This window comes from Phyllopteryx taeniolatus, chromosome 9 (genome assembly GCF_024500385.1).
Source record: "Phyllopteryx taeniolatus isolate TA_2022b chromosome 9, UOR_Ptae_1.2, whole genome shotgun sequence".
Lineage (NCBI taxonomy): Eukaryota > Metazoa > Chordata > Actinopteri > Syngnathiformes > Syngnathidae > Phyllopteryx > Phyllopteryx taeniolatus.
Genome location: NC_084510.1, coordinates 17,058,022 through 17,079,907, shown reverse-complemented (window position 1 = coordinate 17,079,907; position 21,886 = coordinate 17,058,022). Strand labels below are relative to the sequence as shown.

The 21,886-nt window shown below is 41.9% G+C and overlaps 1 protein-coding gene across 2 annotated transcripts; it reads left to right on the top strand.

Annotated features, from left to right (window-relative positions):
• Positions 1-565: 565 nt before the first annotated feature.
• On the top strand, positions 566-21,886 carry esyt1b (extended synaptotagmin-like protein 1b). Of its 2 annotated transcripts, none has more exons than XM_061785040.1 (52): positions 566-1,193; positions 2,539-2,580; positions 4,627-4,761; positions 4,827-4,900; positions 4,991-5,063; positions 5,163-5,252; positions 5,422-5,477; positions 5,843-5,963; positions 6,043-6,219; positions 6,402-6,484; positions 6,668-6,716; positions 7,195-7,284; positions 7,389-7,484; positions 7,930-8,001; positions 8,089-8,175; positions 8,510-8,659; positions 8,767-8,877; positions 8,959-9,135; positions 9,213-9,298; positions 9,381-9,429; positions 9,641-9,730; positions 9,809-9,904; positions 9,992-10,063; positions 10,153-10,239; positions 10,598-10,744; positions 10,819-10,928; positions 10,998-11,172; positions 11,599-11,775; positions 11,859-11,941; positions 12,045-12,093; positions 12,170-12,259; positions 12,643-12,738; positions 13,417-13,488; positions 13,706-13,792; positions 13,862-14,008; positions 14,558-14,670; positions 14,742-14,829; positions 14,902-14,999; positions 15,104-15,221; positions 16,258-16,434; positions 17,305-17,387; positions 17,501-17,549; positions 17,653-17,742; positions 18,813-18,908; positions 18,991-19,062; positions 19,150-19,236; positions 19,333-19,479; positions 19,586-19,734; positions 19,957-20,088; positions 20,183-20,285; positions 20,391-20,440; positions 21,321-21,886. In XM_061785040.1, the coding sequence occupies exons 1-52, from the start codon at positions 825-827 to the stop codon at positions 21,346-21,348; spliced, it is 5,445 nt and encodes a 1,814-aa protein (XP_061641024.1). In that variant the 5' UTR covers positions 566-824; the 3' UTR covers positions 21,349-21,886. The 2 variants fall into 2 exon arrangements, with proteins under 2 accessions (XP_061641024.1, XP_061641023.1); XM_061785039.1 differs by having other exon boundaries at positions 10,577-10,744.

Here is a 21,886-nt window from a genome sequence, read left to right as displayed (position 1 = left end):
ATAAATACTGTGTGATCACCGGGAGCAAAACATTCCTTTGCTTTGAGTTGAGAGGGTGGAGTTACATTGTATAAACTTCGTATAATAGCTTTTAGCTTCCACAGCAGAACGACATCCGTGTGTGTCTCAACAAACACTGGTTGAGTTAAGTAATGCCTATTTGCTGCTGGTAACAGGTTGTGGGGATAGATTGAATTTAATTTAGAAAACGTATGAGCCATCAAATTGGGTGCATAATTGTTGTTATTTTAAATTTGACGTGTCTATTGTGGCTGTTTGACAGGCAAAATGATGATATCTCAGATCCCAATATAGTGCAATTCTACACCATTGCTACCACTTTTTTTGTCAAAACTGCGCATTAACATCTTTATAACGACAGACTTTGTCGTCTTGAGTGTTAACGACTACCTGATGCAGCCAAGTATGCATATCATCCATTTTAATTGAACAAAGTTGTCTCCAAGCTGCAGCAGTTTGGCCAAATGGACTTTGTATGGTTTGGTCCAAGTAAGCAGTCAAGGATGGGAATGTGTTGCAGAGGGCGTGTTTTCAGGGAGATAACGGGACAGGGCAAGTAAGAGGAACACAACTCGCAGCAGCAGCAGCAGCAGCAGAGACTCTCCTGCGAAACCACCTCAACCTGGCGGATTTAGCAATCGTATTCAATGTGCGCTTTTGGCCTTAAAGAAAGCAGGGAGGATCCGTGTTTCGGTACTTTCCTTTTACTTCAACGGCGTGACGCATTGAAATAATTGTTGTTTTCTTCCAGTCGTTGTTTATTATTAAGTCATTCATCTGGGAGTCCAAAGACTAAAAGGACAATGCAGAGCGAAAAATCCGAGCCGAGTGAGCCGATGGTCGCCGAGGGTTCGGGCCCAAACGAGCCCGAGAAGAGCGCACCGAGTCAGGGCAGCGAAGTGCAGCCTGTTCCCCGGGCCAAGGGGATTAACGCCGTTGCGGTGCTGTGGACGTTCGGGAAGTGTCTGGGCGCTTTGCTGCCCGTCTACCTGGCCGGGTACTACAGGGTCAGCACCAGTCTGCTGGTGTGCGGTATGGTGGTGTACACGGGATGGAAGCACGCCCGCGAGGCCAAGGAAGAGAGGCTCAGGTCGGCCATGCAGCTGCTCGGCGACGAGCAGGAGCTCGGCGGCTTGAAAATGTCCAAAATCAAGCGAGACCTACCTGCGTGGGTAAGAGATGTCCCGCTCACATGTCCGCACATCAGCTTTATTGAACTGCACTACATAAGCAGCGGACATTAAAGAAAGAAAAAGAATAATAATCATAACAAAACAGTCCGCAGTGGAAATTCCTGGGCCATCCTCACAGTATTTGACTTATTGTGTTGAATAATACACTTCGATACTTGTTGGCATCGCTCTAAACAAATGAGCGTTTACATGATTTGAGATGAAAGCACGGACAAATTAAGGAAAAAAAAAAAAACACAACATTTTAAGCGCAATATCCTCCTCTCAAAGTGGATTCAATGTTTCTGTCAGACGAGTACATCCCGAGAGCGCGAGCCCAAAATGGACATGCAGATCGAGCCACGAGTTCTTGTGTGAGGCCACACCCAACTGAGTGAGGTCCTGTGGGTGGATACTTGCTGTCTGAGTGGTTTTCCACGACGATGCTGGCAAACAGACAGAATGCATCAAGCGTATTAAGAAATGGTCATCTCTGCATACTGAGGCTTCTTTCCTTACATACACGAAATGCAAAGGGAGAAAACTCTTCGAATAAGTTATTCTGTGATATAACGCATTTATGTTTTACTTTATTTCCATACTATTGTGTTTTTGTTTGGAAACCCTAAGGCACATGTGTCAAACGCAAGGCCCCGGGGCCAAATCTGGCCCACCAAGTCATTTCATGTGGCCCGCGAAAGCAAATCATCTGTGTCAACTTCCATGATTATTGCTCAAATTCTCATAAAATAATAACAATAAATAGTAGCGTTGAGACATTGCAAGCATTTTCTGCTCATGGTAACTTAAACAATAGTTGAACAAACTATTATCCTTGACTTCTGATTTCAAAACTAGGTATCCATCAGTTTGTTGTGTGTATGTAATAATGAGGTGACTAAACATTTATATGGTTTCACAGTCAACGGCCCTCTGAGGGAAACCGTGACTCCAATGTGGCCCATGACAAAAATGAGTTTGACACACCTGCCCTAAGGTATTAAACCTGATTTAAAGAAACACTGCGACAATAATGATTAACTTGTGGCGTGGATATTCACAAGTCAGCATTAGGTACACCTTCACCTTTCATTTTGCAGTGCATCATACTGAGAGATGTTTGGAATACGACGTGTATTTATGAATTCAACCATCCATCCATTTACTTGTTCTCATCAGGGTTGCGGGTGAGCAACAACAGTAAACAGCATATGAACTAAGTATGATAATCTTCTAAAAGTTAGTGTTTTTGACACAGCTCTTGTATTGGTTCTCATTCGATAGTGCAAAGCATACCTAATGTTGGGACCCACCTTAACTATGTCCTTTTTTTCCATCAATGCAGGTCAACTTTCCAGACGTTGAGAAAGTAGAATGGCTGAATAAGGTAAAAATAATCAGTTTGTTTGGCCTTTTATTGAAGCGCACACGGGATCAAACACAGCTGCTGTGCTGACTGACGCTTCTCCAGCGACATGTGACGCTTGCTTATGGCTGCAGCCATGTTGCAGGCAGAGAAGGCAACACCCCCTCTGTTGTTGCAGCCACACAGTCTGTACTGCAGCCGCAGTAGCAGTACGCTTCTGGTGCCAGTCGACCTACTCAACATTTCCACTTTATAGCGGCCTTGCTCGCAGGAAGGGGGAGGAGCAGCCCCCCACATAAGAAACAGAAACAGCTGGCCTTGTCCCCACGCTCGCACTCCCCTCATTTATACTTTGGTTGAATATAAAGTCGTAGAAAAATAACATCAACCACGCTAATAGGATCACAAGATGTTAGAGGCAGACAAAGTGGAGTTTTGACGCCTCCATGTGAGCAGGCATCTGATGAGTCATTCTCCACTTATGCCAGTTCTTGCCAACCTTTTATAACGTCACACAGACCAACACACAGCCCAGACTCTGTGGCTGCTTCTCATTCTTCCCCCCGTGGGACTACAATGTGTTTTCATGGCAACAGTCATAGTGTATGAAAAATCAGTATAAAGTTGAGCAGTTGCCGTGTTGTTTAAGCAGCTGGTCACAGTTCATTTTAAAACAAAGGGCATGCACACAATATACATATATATATAGAGTTAACAAACTGCATCATCATTCAAGTATACCCAATAATGCTAACATATCCCATTGCGCACTAACAACATCAACACAACACCACCCCCAAATCATGTTCAATGGCTAATTTAATTTGCTAAAACATTGCTCATTTATTACACTGTCATTGATTGAAATGATATGGACACATCGCCTCTGCAAGCCAAGCACAAAGATTTATGCAATAAAGAAATCAATGAGCTGACTAAGCAGTGATTGAAGTGAATCTGTATGCAAACTGACGCATTTCCTTCTGCACCGGAGCATTATAGCTATCCATTTTTAACAAAACAGGCTTACTCAAATCTATCTAACCAAACTATTTTCACTCATCTAAAAAACATCCAGACTTTCAATCTTGAGGCGAAATAATGCTGCATGCTTCCTGCGGATTGCGGAAGAGGCGGAGAAACCTCTCAAATAGTTCAAGTGTCCAAGAGACTTAATAGTTGATCTCAAGCTATTTTCGACACTTTAAATTGGTTAATAATGCGTAAAAATAACAGATGACTGAAAAAAAATGACACTTTGTTGCAAGTAGTAAGTATACAGCTTTTATAACAGTGTAAATTTACTGTCCCTGAAAATAACTCAATATACAACCTGGCAACAAAAGTGAGTACACCCCAAATTGAAAATGTTCAAATTGGGCCCAATTAGCTGTTTTCCCTCCCCATCGTATGACTCATTAGTGTGACAGGGTCAGAGGTGTGAATAGGGAGCAGCTGTGTTTTATTTTGTGTTACTTCTCTCACACTCTCTCATACTGCTCCCTGGAAGTTCAATTTGGTACCTCATGGCTAAGAACTTGCTGAGGATCTGACAAAAAGGAATTGTTGCTCTTCATAAAGATGGCCTAGGTCAGGGGTCAACAACCTTAAATACTCAAAGAGCATTTCGACTGTCTCCCACAGAAAAAAAAACCACACAGGAGCCACAAAACCGTTTTCACATTTAAAGTGAAGATAACACTGCATATAGTGTTGTTGTTGTTTTTTTTTTGTTTTTTTTTTACCTGTATGTGTAAAAAAACTATAGTGTGTTGCATTTATGAAATCAACGAATTGCTACAATAAACACAATTTTATTTCTGCATGTAACAAAAACATTTTGAACTTAAAAAAAATGTGAGGGTTGTACTCTCTTTTGTGAAATACTGTAGTGATTTTATGGAAGGGTCATTTGTAGTGTAACTGTTCACATACTGTAGCTGACTTTTGTCACCTGTGTAACTGGTGATCATCCTGACCTAATTCAGCTCTGCTGCGACCCTAAACAGGATAAAGGGTGCAGCACATGGATGAATAGCTAATTCCATGTGCTGCGTGGTCTTCTAGGTGCTGCAGCAGGTGTGGCCCTTTGTCGGCCAGTATCTCGAGAAGCTCCTGGTGGAGACCATCGCGCCGTCTATTCGAGCCTCAAGCAGCCACCTCCAGACGCTCAGTTTCACTAAAGTGGACATGGGCGACAAGGTGATGTCATTTTTGCTTTGATTTAGGCCCGTTGACCTTGGCTACATAATGTATGTTCTGTGCAGGCCATGAAGGTGGTAGGGATCAAGGCACACACAGAGAACGACAAAGGACAGGTCCTGCTTGATCTGTATATCAGGTAACATGTGATCTTGGGCTCTTGGCACATCTGCGTCACATTTTTTTTAAATGTTAAAAAAAAAAAATGTGGGTGACATGTTCCTCTTAGCTATGTTGGCAATGTAGAGATCGATGTGGAAGTAAAGAGATACTTCTGCAAAGCTGGAGTCAAGGGAATACAGGTGAGTCAAAAACATCATCATCATATGTGATATTGTATCTCATGATGGAGGGAATCTCCCTGCGGCTTTCACATTTAGTTCCTTTCTGTGTGCACGTAGTTGCATGGGATGATGCGGGTCATATTGGAGCCTCTGATTGGAGATGTGCCCATTGTGGGTGCAGTCACCATGTTCTTCATCCGCAGACCAGTAGGTTGATCTGTCTACATTCACCTTTATTTGTCCTTTCCTTGTTGCACACCCAACCATCTCTCTTGTGGGTATTGTGTGTCTCGCTGGTATTTTTCAACTATTGACTCCCATCCTGATTGATTTTGCAATATTCGTTGACATCTTTCTTACATTTATGTCATCCCAGAAACTAGATATCAACTGGACTGGATTGACTAATTTGTTGGATATCCCTGGACTGAAGTGAGTCATATTCGAATAACATCACGCTGTTCGAACAGTATTAAAAACGGAAAAAAAAATCTTGATTAAAACAAGCATATAGGATAATTACTTCAATAAAATGTTTTTATTGGCAATAAGTCATTTAACCTAACCCGAGACAGTGAATAGCTTCTTACGTCTTGGAAAATGGGGGGGGGGGGGGGGGGGGGATGTTGCCGGACAATAATCGCCTTGCTACGGTCGCAGCCGACCTGCACCAAATCACTACTGTTGTTTAACAGAAATATTTATATTGACATAACCCAAGCTAATGATCTTTAATAATGTTATATGGTGACATCTTTGTAATGCCAGTGGAACGTGCTCTCCTTCTTCGTCTTCAGTGTCATGTCTGACAGCATGATCATGGATGCCATCGCCTCCTTCTTGGTACTCCCCAACCGTCTGGTCGTCCCCCTCGTTCCAAACCTGCATGTGGGGCATCTTCGCTCCCCTTTGCCCAGGGTAAAGATGCAATACACAGCAACTCAAGATGATACATACCATATCTCTCTTATCTAGTGCAGTCATTTTTATACCTTAGGGTGTGGTGCGCATCCACCTGGTGGAGGCCCAGAATCTAGCAGCAAAGGACAGCTATGTGAAAGGGGTTATGGCCGGCTTGTCAGACCCCTATGCCATATTGCGGGTGGGTCCACAGATGTTCACGTCCCACCACTTTGACAACACAGACTCACCCAAGTGGGGAGAGATGTACGAGGTAAGGAACATGGAGGGCTTATGATTGTGCGGAGCACTCACTCACCAGCCTGCTTTGTTACACGGTGGAGAAATGAGACTGCCTCTCAATGTTCCATTTTCATTCATTCAATGTGACGCCACGGCCATTTCCCAACCATTCTGTCTGTATACATTTCTTTGTATGTGTGTCTGATGCACCAGGTGATAGTCCATGAAGTGCCTGGTCAGGAACTGGAGGTGGAGGTTTATGACAAAGATCCAGACCAGGATGATTTCCTGGGCAGGTAGATGTGCATCATTCATGTCTCGATTGTATTTTGTGTTTGTATGTTTAATGTCACACATTTCAATCACTCAGTGAGTAAATTTCGTAGAAACTGGACAAAATCACATTTCTTTGTTTTCTCTCAAATTGCATCTTCTGATATGTTTTATTAATGGGCTCATTTTATTTTTCTTCCACCTAGGACCAAAATAGATTTGGGCATTGTGAAGAAGTCCATAGCCGTTGATGATGTAAGAAAATGCCGTTTTTATTCTTCTCATCATTTTAGGACATTTCCCTGTACCGTAAATGTTTTAGCTTTATGCAAGGCTTTTTAAGTTGCTGTTTGTCAACAAGTCCATTTTTTAAGAACAGATGCAAGTAATAATCTATATAAAATTACATATAGAATACATATACTGTATATTTGCCTAGTTATGTTTGCCATGATCACATACTATAAGTATTAATCTAACAATATGTTTAAAAATTGTAAATAGCAATATAATTCTAGTTGTGGTTACCTTCTTGAGCAAACTCATCATGATGCAGAAATGTTCTACACCATTGCAGACTAAAAAAACAATAATACACATGTTGCATTCATACATTTGTGATAGTTTCGATCGAGCCTCATTATCTTTATGAAGGCAGAATCTTTGCTGCCATTGTTGTTTTGTATCTCATTAGATTGTGTGACGAGGTCTCTTTATGTTCTTGTGTCCTCAGTGGTTCCCTTTGAAGGATACGCCGTCGGGTCGGGTCCATCTTAGACTGGAGTGGTTGGCCTTGATGCCTACCACTGATCGACTTGAGCAGGTGTGCCCGTCTCATGCAGTATATGCTGGATAGATGTGTTTTTTCCCCCCACTGTAATGACAATGTAGTTAAGAAACATTGACTGGAACTCTCCCCCATTCCAGATCCTGAAGAGGAACGAGAGTGTGACCAGTAAGACAGCCGACCCGCCCTCCTCCGCCATCTTGGTCATCTATCTTGACAAAGCCGAAGCGCTTCCAGTGAGTCAAATAGCTCGTGTAGCTCACAGTTGCTTCCTGTGTGGTTACAATTAGGCTTTGCCATCTGTTTAGCATTCCACACGGTTGTTGCTGTGGCCTCTAACCCTGCTCAGACACAAACTAGAGTGTGGTTATTTTTAGCATCCCCCTACCCGTGACAAACTGTGTCAAACTCATTGTGGTCTTAATGTAGATCTTCGGCTCCTTAAAGCTGACTCATAGAATGCTTGCTTCCTGTGTACAAGTTGCTATGGTGAATTTCCACACTTTTTTTCAAACATTTCTCTTCTTCAGGTCACATGCTTTCGCTCTCTCTCTCTCTCTCTCTCTCTCTCTCTCTCTCTCTCTCTCTCTCTCTCTCTCTCTCTATATATATATATATATATATATATATATATATAGATATATATATATAACACACACAAATCTCTTCTCCATTTTTTAGATCAAAAAGGGGAATAAAGAGCCCAATCCCATGGTGCAGTTATCTGTGCAGGATATTACTAGAGAGAGCAAGGTAGATTTAAATTACAATGTCGTATATTATGTTCCATTTATTGGTCCTGTGACTTGAACCGCTTTTTCTGTTTCTTTGCATTTTAAGACATGTTACACAACAGTCGATCCAGAGTGGGAAGAAGCATTTACCTTTTTTATCCAGGATCCACGCAAACAAGATATTGATATTCAGGTAACCTTTCATATGTTGCTTTAACCTAACAATATGGATGGCTGTAATGATACTTTCCCGTTATCTTATGGCATCCTCCACAAATTTGGATTTGTTTTATTGAGTTTACTTGTTGACTTCTGTTGTGTTTTAATGACAAGATTGTCTGTGTCTTTATAATGGATAGCATTTATTGCCATCCTGCCTCATTCTTGTCAAGGCAAAATATTCCGTGCAACTTTTATATTGAATTTCATGTTTTATGGTGCATGATTACCACTGATTGTGCACCAAACACCAACCACCTTGTCATTCAGAATTGTTGCAATCATTGTCTTTGTATTGTGTCAACCAGGTGAAGGATGTAGACCGTGTGCAGACATTAGGCAGTCTGACCATCCCTCTGTCCCGTGTGCTGTCCACTACTGGTCTCTCTCTGGACCAGTGGTTCCAGTTGGACAACTCTGGATCAGCCAGTCGCATTTATATCAACGCAATTCTCAGGGTAAATGGCAATCAGTCGCGGAATTACACAAATTAACGACTTTTGAATTTAGGCCTTAGGTGTAAGACTTTTGTCCACTTTTCAATTTTCTTCCCCACATCTTGTAGATGCTGTGGTTGGATGAGGAACGTATCACAGCTGATGTGTCATCTCACCTGGAATCTGGAGGCAAGCAGTTACCCCAGGAGACCTCTCCCCACTCCAGTTTTGCCACAGAGGTAACAATACAGCCACCACCTGGTCCTACACCCCAATTTCTCACCGTCATTCTACTAATATTGAATTATTTATGTTTGCAGGGGCTGCTTAGAATCCACCTGTTGGCCGGGCAGAACCTTGTTCCCAAAGACAACTTGATGGGGGGCATGGTGAAAGGCAAGAGCGACCCCTATGTCAAGATCAATATGGGAGGCGAAACTTTCACAAGCCAAGTCATCAAGACCAATCTCAACCCCACCTGGAATGAGATGTATGAGGTAAATAAATGGCCCTATGTTAAAGGAACCCTATGTGATCATGGCTTTGACATACTCTCAACTTCATTCCCCCTCAGGTGATTTTGACACAGTTGCCTGGTCAGGAGCTACATCTGGAGGTGTTTGATAAAGATATGGACATGAAGGATGATTTCATGGGCAGGTAGTGCTATATGATATGTATTGACATGTATTTTATGATTAATCTGAGGTGTACACTGAGCTGACTTGGTTCCCAAATACAGGCTGAAGATCAATCTGAAGGACATCATTGATTCTCAGTACACTGACCAGGTACGAACACACATTTGATTTTGCTTGGAACTATTTGGTATTGGTGCCCTGCGGTTGATGGGCGACCAGTCCAAGGAGTACCCCGCTTCTCGCCCAAAGTCAGCTGGGACAGGCTGTAGCAAAGCCCAAATGCTGCCTAACTCTTCTTTGCACCGCACCTATTTGTACGAGTATTAACATAATTGTGTGTGTTTGTGTGATCATGTATCAGTGGTACACTCTCAAGGATGTCAAGTCAGGTCGGGTTCACCTGGTACTGGAATGGGTTCCAACAGCCTCAGAAGCAGACCAAGTTGATCAGGTTGGTATTTCAACAGAAACCGTGCCATCACGTAAATACTATTAATCCAAATTCACTTGCTATATTGTTTCTCTTAAGGTTCTTCACTTCTATTCCCGGCAGTCCTACCAGAACAAGGCGATTCCGTCTGCAGGTCTTCTGTTTGTCTTCATTGAACAGGCAGATGGTTTACCAGTAAGTGTGTTGGAGGATGTACCTGTGAAGGAAAATGTAACAGAGGTAAAATGCTCTGTGGTTTCTTTTACTTATGCATATCAACAGTTGAAGAAGAGTGGAAAAGAGCCAAAAGTGGGAGCAGAGATAGTTCTTGGAGCAATGTCCCGCAAAACTACGGTGAGACTCTTCCTCCTCTCTTAGTTGAAAATGCTGTAGAGACCACAATAATAACCAGCCTAATGACATCTCTTACGTCTCTGCTGCAGGTGTGTGATCGCTCTATGTCCCCTGAGTGGAATGAGGCATTCTGCTTCTTGGTTCGCGACCCCAGAGAGGATATTCTTCTTGTCAAGGTAGTCAGACAATCAGTAAACGTTTTACATGTACAAATCATGTTGGGTCACATTCTCCCGTATGTTTAAGTCTGTGTCCACTTCATTCTATCATTTGCGCGCCTTCTGGCCATGTGCGCACATTGGGCGGAGTAACCCAAAAGTGTGGGCGTTCTCTCTCATATCTGGCCTTGCGCCTATTCTCTCAAAGCCTAAATTGCATTTTTGTTTTGCTGATGGGACCACAGTCATTTTTTATGATCTGTTTAATACTTTTACGGGGAGTTCTAGTTTTGGAGTACCTGAGATTGGTCTGAGTATGGTCTGAAAACTACTTTTGGGCTGTGTGGTCATTTAGAGCATGGTCTTCCTTCTTCAGCTCTCCCACAGCTGGACACTGCCCATGGGTTCCTTAGTGGTTCCTATCAAAGAGCTGCTCGCTGAGCCAGAGCTGGTCTTGGATCAGTGGTTCCATCTGGACGGAGCCTCCCCTGAGAGTCAGGTTCTTCTTCGGGCTGAGCTCAAGGTAAGACAGCTTTCATTTGAATAAATCCTTCCAATTTGAAGTCCTTTAAAACTTCATATTGTTTTCCGACGCAGATGCTGATACCAAGCAAGTGCCCCCGTGCCAGTGGTCAAGATAAGGTCACTTTGAAAGAATCAAACCGCTTTCCCGATCAGCGGAAACGTGAGGGAGATGTGATCCAAAAGTGAGCGCTCTGTACATCCAAAAATCATTTTTTTCCTCTGTGACTCTGATGTTAAGTGTGTGTTTTTAGGTCAAGTTCAGTGGATGCTCCTGTAGAAACTCTTGTCCCCCAAGTGCTGATGCATGAAGAGGTTCATGAAAAGACACCTGTAGCTGATGTGACAGAAGATACGAAAGAGGACGCCTCAAGTCCTTCCGTGGTGAAACCTCCTCACACTGCCCCAGACCTCAGCTTTGCCAATGAGGTAATATGATCGATGACGTAACGGCAATAAATGGACAAAAGTATGAAGAAGTGAAAATTGATCAAAAATATACCGCTAACAGTTTCCCTTTTCACTGGGAAAACTTTCCAAATATTTTGGTGTGCGCCTGTCTGTCAAACTCATTCAAGCATTCTTTTATGAACCTTGCTGTCTTGCTGAAACACAAAAGGGCCTTCCTCAAACTGTGCTCATAAATTTGGAAGCCGAGAAATGTCCAAATTGTCTGAGTTAAGATGTTAAGATTCAAAGGACACAAAAGGTTCTAGCCCAATTGCTGTTTGAATATTTAATACACCGAGGCTTTTGTCTGTTCTGTCTAGTTTATTAAAGCAGGAAGACATTAGATAACTAATGATCTTGAGATGACCTTCAGCATGTGTGAAATCACCCTTCATCTCACTGTAGGGGCTAATGAGAATCATCCTCAAGGAGGCTGAGGATCTGGTCGCCAAGGACAACCTGATGGGGGGTATGAAGAAGGGCAAGAGTGACCCCTATGCAAAGATCACCGTTGGAGAGGTCACATTTAAAAGCAACGTTGTAAAGGAGAACCTCAACCCTTTCTGGAATGAGATGTATCAGGTGCTTAGCAGGATTTAGGATCAAGTAGTTATAGACAGCCATGTTTAATCCTGCATTTTCCCTCCTTTTATGGGTTCCAATAGGTGGTGATGAAGCCTCAGTCTGGACAGGATGTCCTTGTGGAGCTGTATGACAAAGACATGGACAAAGATGACTTGTTGGGAAGGTGAGCATGTGAGGGAGGTTGTCCAGTAAAGGACTGAAACACGCCGCAGCACTTTTGACAGTCTATCACACACACTCAATAAATGCAGTGCTATTGTCAACAGGGTCAATGTCAGTATGGCCGACATCATTCACTCCCAGTACATGGACAAGGTGAGTAGACACCCATGCTGCATCTTTAATACTGTATATGTCATTTGCATTTGCTCGGTGTTTGCTTATTTTGCAGTGGTACACTCTGAGTGATGTTAAGTCTGGTCGTGTCCGTCTCATAGTGGAGTGGGTCCAAACAGTGTCCCATAATGGCACCCTGGACAAAGTAAGTTCACGGCTCCTGTTGCACATGAAAATACCACAATGTTGTGATACTTTGTTATTTCCAGCATTGTCAATGTTGATAAAATAATGCAATTTGTTTTAATTTGGATTAATGTTGACTCAAAACCTCATATTTGACCTCCGAATGCACAAGACTGCTCTATAAAGTGGACCCCTGCATACTTGCGGTTCGAAACCTTTTGCACTCATCTATCTGCAGATTTTTACCCCCATTTTTTCCCTTTTTATTTTCTTCTTCTTATTATTATTATTATTATTTTGAGGTGGCTTATTGGTGGTATAGCCCCTCTTATACAATCGTTTTTGTCCCCCATCCCTCGCAAATACTGGGTGTCCACTGTATTGTATCTGTGTATTTTTCAGGTGATGCAGCTGCAATCTTTGCAGTCATTCAACAACAAGACAGTTCCTTCTGCAGCTCTGCTCTTTGTTTATATGGACAGAGCACACGCATTGCCTGTGAGTCACTTCTTTACATTGTTAGTAGATGTGCGTTTGAAGTGTTTAACAAAAAGCTCCTTTAGCGAGGTGAGATATCCTTTATTGATCTCCAGAGAGGAAATTCAGGTGTTAACAGCAGTTTAAAATACATTTATGAAATAATTCAATCATAATAATAATAATACATAAATACATTTTAAAAAAATTAAATAAACATATACCTCTTTTAAAAACAATAAACACGTTGGTGACATCGAAAAACTCTGTGTCTTTAAACCAGATTGTCACCGTCCTTATGTTGGCCGCTTGCTGTTCCACCAGCAGCCTATTGAAGGTCTCAAGGTTGGTTAGGTAGGGGTCAGAATCCCCAGAGGGGAGAGAGAAGAGCCGTTTTCCATTTATTATTATTTTCTATTAATAAATGAGAGGAAGAAACATGCTTGAAGTCTCCACTGACCAGTATGAGGGCACTAAAATGCTGAAATTGTAATCTTGCGGTCACAGCAATGGCACAAATGTAAATAAAATGCAAAAAAATGTGGATGTTTTTTCCAATTCTCAAATGAAATCAAGTGATACAAATGCCTGTTAAATACATTTAATTTGGGTTTTCTATGAGCAAAATATGGGGGCGTTGCAGCCTTAAATGCAGTTAGTGAATACAAATTTATGTATAATGTGTCTTTCTGTGTCCAGTTTAAGAAAAGTGGAAAGGAGCCAAAGGCTGGCGCTGAGCTTGTTTTTGGTAACACGACCTACAAAACTAAGGTATGGCAAGTCATATATTATACCAGTATATTGTTAGCAATAAGGATATTTAAACTACAGTATCTATTTATTAATGATCAGTGCCACAGTTAAACTGCACAGAACTTTATGGGACAAATAACAAGGCAGCTCATGCTGCCCCAGGCAAGCTAATTATTGCGAGTTCATTCATGTTGTTCACAACCGCTTTCCTTGCTGCTGACCTTCTCCTACGTAGGTGTGTGATCGCAGCAGGTCACCTGAGTGGAATGAGGCATTCTATTTTTTGGTCCGCGACCCTGCTGAAGAGATGCTCGTCATCAAGGTCAATACTTGTCGTATTTAAAGACTACAGTCTCTACCGAAGTGTAACACTGTTTTCTTGCGTCTGTAGTTATCCAGTGCTTGGGACCAGCCAATGGGCTCACTCGTGGTTCCTGTGAAGGAGCTTCTGTCGGAACCGCAGCTTGTCCTGGATCAGTGGATGCCACTGGATGGAGCCTTGCCTGAGAGTGAGCTCCTGCTGAGGGCTGAACTCAAGGTGGGAGAAAAATCATCATATCTGTATCATGTCTCCATATGTAGTTTCTAAAAACTATGAGCATGCAGTTCATAGCACAGCAAACTAAATCCACGTAAATAAACCTGTTAGTAAATTAATACATCTCTGACAGTAACAATCCTAAATGAGCATTTATTTTCACCAAAGGCGGATCCAGCTACATGTTTATGTTTGTATTTATCGCACATGTTTTAATACCTCGAGAGGAAATTACATTTTCACGCTTATCGGTATATTTTGATTGTACACTACACAGATAAGTTGAGAATTACACATTTAGACATTCAAGGGGGGATAGGATGGATTCTTGAATTTAAAATCACTATTAGGGCCGAGTGGTGAGGTGATCCACCAGATCCAGAGTAGATAAAGTTGCAGTAAAAAATACTTGCAGCGGTAGTTGGCATCCACTTTATAGTGGCACCTTCAGGAACAGGGTGGAATGTTATTCCCTGTCAACTGCTGTTGTCAATCAAATTTCTTCTGCAACACAGAATATCATTATTATTTTATTTTTTTTTCGAACAGATATTGAACTCGAGGATGACTGAAGCTCCACAGGCTTGTCATCCTGCTTCAAAGAAGACAGTCACGGTAGACGCTGAGAAGAATGAAGATGGCTCAACGCTGCCATTAGATGAGTGAGTGTTTTATTTAGCATTTCACAGGCTAAAAACAAATAATGTGTGGTTATCAGAGTGCCTTTCGTCAGTTGTGCTACAGTAACAAGCCCGCTGAAGTACCCAGAAGAAGCAACAAATGATGCAGGATCCTTTATGGTTCAGCCCCCTGATGCTACAGTGAGTCACAGCACATCATTAATTTCTTTCTAGTTTTCACATTCACACATTCATACATGAAATGTGCCACAGTTGGTGGACGATCGAGCAGATGCAGAAGAGCATCGCACAAAGTCAGACCATCAAGTTCATACGGAGGACATGGAGATACAGGACATGATGGCAGAGGAGTAAGCTCATAACATATCTGATTTATTACCACTATTTGAACTACTTTGTGGTTTACATGTGTGTGTGTGTGTGTGTGTGTGTGTGTGTGTGTATGTGTGTGCAGTGCTGGTCTGGATGACCAGGCCCATTCCACAGTGTCTGATCTACCTGCTGAACCCCTGAAGCCCAAAGTTGACGTTTCTCCACAGCACACAAGCCCAAGCCAGGACTTTGGCACTGAGGTGAATCTGGTGTTTGTAATATTTAGCCAGTCAAATACAGTAGTTGTCTTTTTTCATTGTTGCTCAGTTATTGTCTCAATAAGTATAATGTTGAAAAATCTGCAGAATGTCAAATATTTGGGTTCCATCAAAGCTGTGTGTCTCTGAGCTGAATGAAGTGCGAATATATTGATGTTTTAGCTGCCGTCCTTCCTCAATAAACGTCGTGTGAATGATGAATCAGCAGCATGTGAGTTTGGTGTCGTTTTCCAATCGCAATGACTCACCGTGCCACTTCCAGCTTTCTTAAACTGTTACTGTGAAACCGTCCTCTGTGCCTTGTGTTGATGTGAGCCGCAACTTTTGTATGCATGACAAAAGATTAATGCTAAAAGGTTGAAGAGAACGTTGCTCAAAAAAATGAAGCCAATAATAATAATAATACCTGTAATAAATCATATAATTTTTATTCTGGAAAACAGATTCCACAGTTATACCTTTGATTCATGTTTTTGGAAGTGTTTTCTTCATCTTTGAAAATGCATGTTTTCATGTTATACTTGATATTCTGTGCATTTAATTTAGTCTAGCATTGTTGTTTTAATGCATATCAGTCTTTTTGACATACAGTAGTAAAGTAGGACACAGAGTTCGAAGGATTACACAAAATCTAGTAGTGAAAATCTGACCTAAGGTGTAGATACAGGTATTTATTTCCCCATTTGAGTCACTATGGCATCACTGGAACGCTATAACGCCACTGCCCATTTGTTCGTCATCCTCCATGAACAGGAAGTCATCTTCTAACTGCTAAACTGATAGATAGATAGATATTTTTTTAATTTTGTATTTCAGTTTTGTGAGTTTTTTTTTTTTTTTTTTTGGGTCTTTGGTCTTAGTGGATGTCTACTGAGTGGCATTTTAGTTACTTTTGACAATTTTTCCATATCATAGCTAAGACAATAATTCTAAGACTAATGCACAGTTCTATATATATACAGTGTACTGTATATAATTTATAGCTGTGAACTTAACTCACATGTCTTGCATGCTGTAGGCGTTGCTGAGGATTCATCTGCTGGAGGCCCAGAGTCTGGTTGCTAAGGACAACCTGATGGGGGGCATGGTGAAGGGCAAGAGTGACCCCTATGTCAAGATCACCATTGGAGGGGTTACATTCAAGAGCCATGTTATCAAGGAGAATCTCAACCCCACGTGGAACGAGATGTATGAGGTAAACTGATGGTTGAACTTTGAACTTTGAAAGGAAGTCGCTTTAACCCTCTTGTTACGTTCGTTTCTCAGGCACAGCAATAACATTTCTCGGGGAATGTGACCCATTATCCAAAAGTGGAAGAAACGGGGGGCACACTAAACACTGATTGCGCAAGAGAATGGACCCATTATCTTATGGTCTATAGCCAGATAGGTGCACAGCCCAGGAATTATTTCTCACGTTTGTTAACATTACAAGCTGTGATATATATCTTGTAAATATATACTTTTTTTCTTTTACATTGTTGCATGCAAATGCAGGACAATTTAAATTTAAATCAGGATTGTATGGTTTTGGTAGACCGCTTTCATTCTAATATTATGTAGGACTTTTGTCATTTTTGCATGTTATTCATTTCTTTTGACGATTACCTCGGCGGCGCGGTGGACGACTGGTTAGCACATCTGCCTCACAGTTCTGAGAACCCGGATTCAAATCCGGCCTCGCCTGTGTGGAGTTTGCATGTTCTCCCCGTGCCTGCGTGGGTTTTCTCCGGGTGCTCGGGTTTCCTCCCATCTCCCAAGAACATCCACAGTAGGTTTATTGAAGACTCTAAATTGCCCGTAGGTGTGAATGTGAGTACGCATGGTTGTTTGTTTCTATGTGCCATGTGATTGGCTGGCGACCAGTTCAGGGTGTACCCCGCCTCTCGCCCAGAGTCAGCTGGGGCAGGCCCCAGCACGCCCGCAACCCTAGTCAGGAGGAGCGGTATGGAAAAGGGATGGCTAGATGGCTGGACTAATAACTAACGATTATGTGATTTTGCATTTGTTCAGCTTTACAGGGCCACTGCATCATTTATGCATGTATTTTGTTTTTCTTCTTCAGGTAGTTTTAAGCAGCCACAGTGTCCAGGAAATTCAGCTTGAAGCGTTTGATAAAGATTTCGATTCTGACGACTTCCTGGGCAGGTTTGTGGCAATGTGCTAGTAGTACTGCGAGTACTAGTATGAGTCTTGAGAGTATACTATAAAAGATGATAACTGATTATTTGAATGTTAATAACTGATTATTTGAATGTTAGGTTCAGTATTAAACTCAGTGAGGTCGTCCGATCACAGTACATCGATCAGGTAAGTCAAGTTTTTTTTTTTTTTTTTTTTTGCACAGTTTTTGATTTTTTAATTCTTCTTCTCCTTAACGTTGCTTCAATAGCTAACATGACTTATGTTGCAGTGGTACACTTTGAATGATGTGAAGTCCGGGCGGCTGCACTTGATTCTGGAGTGGGTTCCAACAGTGTCGCATTCCGTCCAACTTGACCAGGTTTGCATTTTTTATTACATGCTGTAGGTAGAACATTTCTTGCTTCCTATGGGAGTCATTAGTAAAGACATAAAGTAAAATAAAAGCGAGTTACCAGTGAAGTAACACATGATGGTTTACATTTTATTAATCAGTCAGCGGTCATAGGATTAGGTACACCTGAAGACACTGATGACATCCACTACAAGGGCTGTATCAATATTTCTGTATTTACAAAGATAATAATGTTCCAATTTGGTTTTGATTGTCAGAGAGCTATTAATTGAACTTTTTACATAGCAAAATCGTATATCTTCAAACAGTGGCATTCTCCTGACTACAAACCGTGCCTCAATTAATTGGCAGGTGTGACACCCACTTGAAGAAATGAATAACTCCCATCAAACAAATGCCTCCTCTTTTTAACCTAAGGGAAGACAGTTATGCCGGCACGGTGGAACATCTGCCTCACAGTTCTGCGGACCGGGGTTCAATCCCCGGCCCCGCCTGTGTGGAGTTTGCATGTTCTCCCCGTGCCTGCGTGGGTTTTCTCAGGGCACTCCGGTTTCCTCCCACATCGCAAAAACATGCACGGTAGGTTAATTGAAGACTCTAAATTGCCCGTAGGTGTGAATGTGAGTGCGAATGGTTGTTTGTTTGTATGTGCCCTGCGATTGGCTGGCAACCAGTTCAGGGTGTACCCCGCCTCCTGCCCGATGACAGCTGGGACGGGCTCCAGCACGCCCGCGACCCTAGTGAGGAGAAGCGGCTCAGAAAATGGATGGATGGATGTTAAATTGGGGGAAATAGTCAGACAGTCTCATGAGACGTCTGTTATGAACACTTGCTTCGAAATGTGGTTCAGTTACCCAAAAAAGAATTGACTATAATGTTTATTATTGTGATTGCAACTCAGAACTGGATTGCATCATACTGAGCCCTGTTTTTCTCTATTTTGATGACCTTATTTGGTTCCATGAGAGGGGCAACACAACGATAAAGCTATTTTATTGCCTCACTTTAGATTGTGCAGAAGAACTGAATGAAGAATCCATTTAGCGCTCACTTCTTTTCTTGTGGGAACTGTGCAGGTACTGCAGCTTCAGTCTCTCCAATCTTTCAAGAACAAAGCCATCCCTTCTGCCGCTTTGCTCTTTGTCCATTTGGAGCGAGCGCACTCGTTACCCGTAAGTCACCAGCAGCCTCTCAGTGTATTCTAAATGACTAACAAACTAAGAGTTGTCATAAATAAAACATATGTTTTTCTAGCTGAAGAAGAGTGGAAAGGAGCCCAAAGCGGGAGCTGAGCTTGTCCTTGGAGACACAACCTACAAAACCCAAGTGAGACTCATAAAGGGTGATGTGTCGACCCTAAAATGATTAAAAGATCACTGGAATCACTGTCTTTGTTATTTAATATTTTTCAAGCTGTGTGACCGCAGCGCCAATCCTCAGTGGGCCGAGTCTTTCTACTTCCTTGTGCGGGACCCTAAACACCAGATGCTTGTGCTCAAGGTAAGGCCAGCTGAGGTTAATGACGCACGCATTTCCAATTTGCAGTTACATTTGCTCTTATATATTCAAGTTGGAATTAATTCGTTTGCATCGCAGTTGTCCAGTGGCTGGGATCAGCCGATGGGTTCTCTGGTGGTTTGTGTAAGGGAGCTGCTGGCCCACCCACAGCTGGTCCTGGATCAGTGGTTCCATCTGGATGGAGCAACACCTGACAGCCAGATCCTGCTGAGGCTTGAACTCAAGGTGGGAAAAACACAGTTCAAGCGCACACGTAGTTAGTACACTGCCCCACATTGTATACTGGTAGACATCTCTTCTTGCTTGTTTTTTTTTGTGTGCTCTTCAATAGGTTCTGGAGACCAAAATGGTAGACATGATCAGTGGTGGGACTCTGCCTTGTGCTGACCCCAGTAGTGGATCTGGGAATGGGCAGGTGAAGTTGTCGCTTTCGTATGACTCACGAGAGACAAAGCTGGTCATCATTGTACATGCCTGCAGGTATGTATGCACTCGCAATGGGCTAATACTTACATTACCTACAATACCTGCACCATGTTTTGCATTCCAATACAATCACACCCAAGAAGTTTGACAACAGCAAGGTAACAGAGATGTTTTTAGCCACAACAAAAGGGATCCAATGTACCCTGCTGCTGATTTCGATCACAGTCAACAGGAAGATTGAAAAACTTGCTAAATGCATTTGATGTCTGTGCACAGAGGTCTGTTGCGCCCCAGTAAGGACGCTGTAGACAGCTTCGTGTCCATAATGCTGCTGCCAGACAAAAGCAAGGCCACCAAGAGGAAGACGGCTGTGAAGAAACGAGATCTCAACCCCGAATTTAATGAGAGGTAACTGACTCAAGTCTGCCTTTTAGAATGTATTGCTTTCTGGTTAGTTCGGGTTGTTGGCTTCCTCATATCGTCTTTGGTGACTTCCCTACAGGTTTGAATACAATTTGCCTGCGGAGGAATTGAAGTTGAGGCACCTCAGCTTGTCAGTGAAGAATAACTCCGCCTCATTCAGAAGTCGTGATGTCATTGGGCAGGTGATCGCAACTTACTGTACTTCCCTTGTATGACTAGTAAAGTACTTGTCTTAAGTAAATATGCCATGATCTGGCTTAAACACATATGTTCATCTTGTTGTGTAGGTGCAAATTGAGTTGGCGGAGGTGGAGCTGGTGCCTGGTGTCACTGATTGGTAAGCACTCAAATAATTAAAATACAGTCAAAACATTTAAACTCATTGAAAGCAAGGCAATAAATTGCCTTGAAAAGAAATCCTTGCCTATCAAATGATAATCCATCCACAATGGTTGGAAGGAAACCATGTAACGTTTGATTAACTGGTTTTCACACTCTTTCACACCAATTCATATAAAACGCTCTTCTCTCATAATAGTTCCATAATAATAGTATAATGAAACGAAGACGTGTCCAAATAAAGAGTTGTTTAATTGTGTGAGGAAAAAAAATATTCAGCCAAGTATTAAAAAATGTTGCACTATAAACTACAGCTATTTGGCAGATTTACAGTAGTTCTAAACCTTTTCACACTCTTTACTGTTTCTTGTACATTTAATCTTTGTTTTAATATTGTTGTAGACTTCATAACGCAGTCAAGACAGATAGTGAAGTAAAATGACATTTACATAAAGTGGTGTAAAAGTGTTGCCTCTGTATTTTACATTGAATTCAGCCGAATTCCTGGTTTTATGAAGAATTTACTCACCTAGCTTTGACCTATGTGGATCAGGCAGACAGTGAAAATATACCTTCATTTTCATCTCTAAAATGTTACATTTCTTTTTCCAAAGTTGATTTATTAGCATATTTGGTTTATTAACACAAAGTAACAATGTTGCTCTTCATACAAAAGAAAAAACGTTTGTCCCACCCTTAATCTAGACCTTGTTTGCAGGGTGCTTAGCATTCCTAACTACCACTGGTAGTCGCAATTTGTGCATGTTATTATTATTTTTCAATATTGAATCCAAACCCTGAGACGAAACAGCAAAGAAATGCTGTAACTGCAATTCCATAATCACTTTGCCTTTTTAAAGCCTCGTTGTTCATTGCAGGTTCGTTTTGAGAGATGAAGCGGAGTAGCAAACAAGCTGATGATGTCACAGCTGAAACGTGGCATGGCTGCAGCTTACACTTGATGCCTTCTCCTTTCCACTTCCGCACTGTAGCAGCCTCACCTGGAACAAACAGCCAAAGCCTACAGCTCTGTGTGCTAACTTAGCTGTAGAAGAGAAAAACACTCAAATTGCTGATATAACACAGCCATCATGCGCTTGGTACGGACTAGAGGAGAGTTTGAATCAAAAGTGCTAACAATAGTAAAATGTGGGATTGAAGGAAAAACTGAAAAGGCTTGAAAACACATGTTTTGCAAAGAGCAGATAACTTTGAAAATGATTTCTAAATGCCACTTCAGTACTAGAAACCTTCTATCTGACTTACTTTTATAATGCAGCACCTTGCTTGTGTTTGACGTTGCCTTTTTGATGTATATTTTTTATAAGATTGCATTTTTTTTGCATCAGTTAAATGCTGTTTGTGTTGTTTATATTTGCAATGATTTCACAAGTGTTTTATGTGTGTTGGAAGATGGACACTAAAATATATATTGTGCATCTCG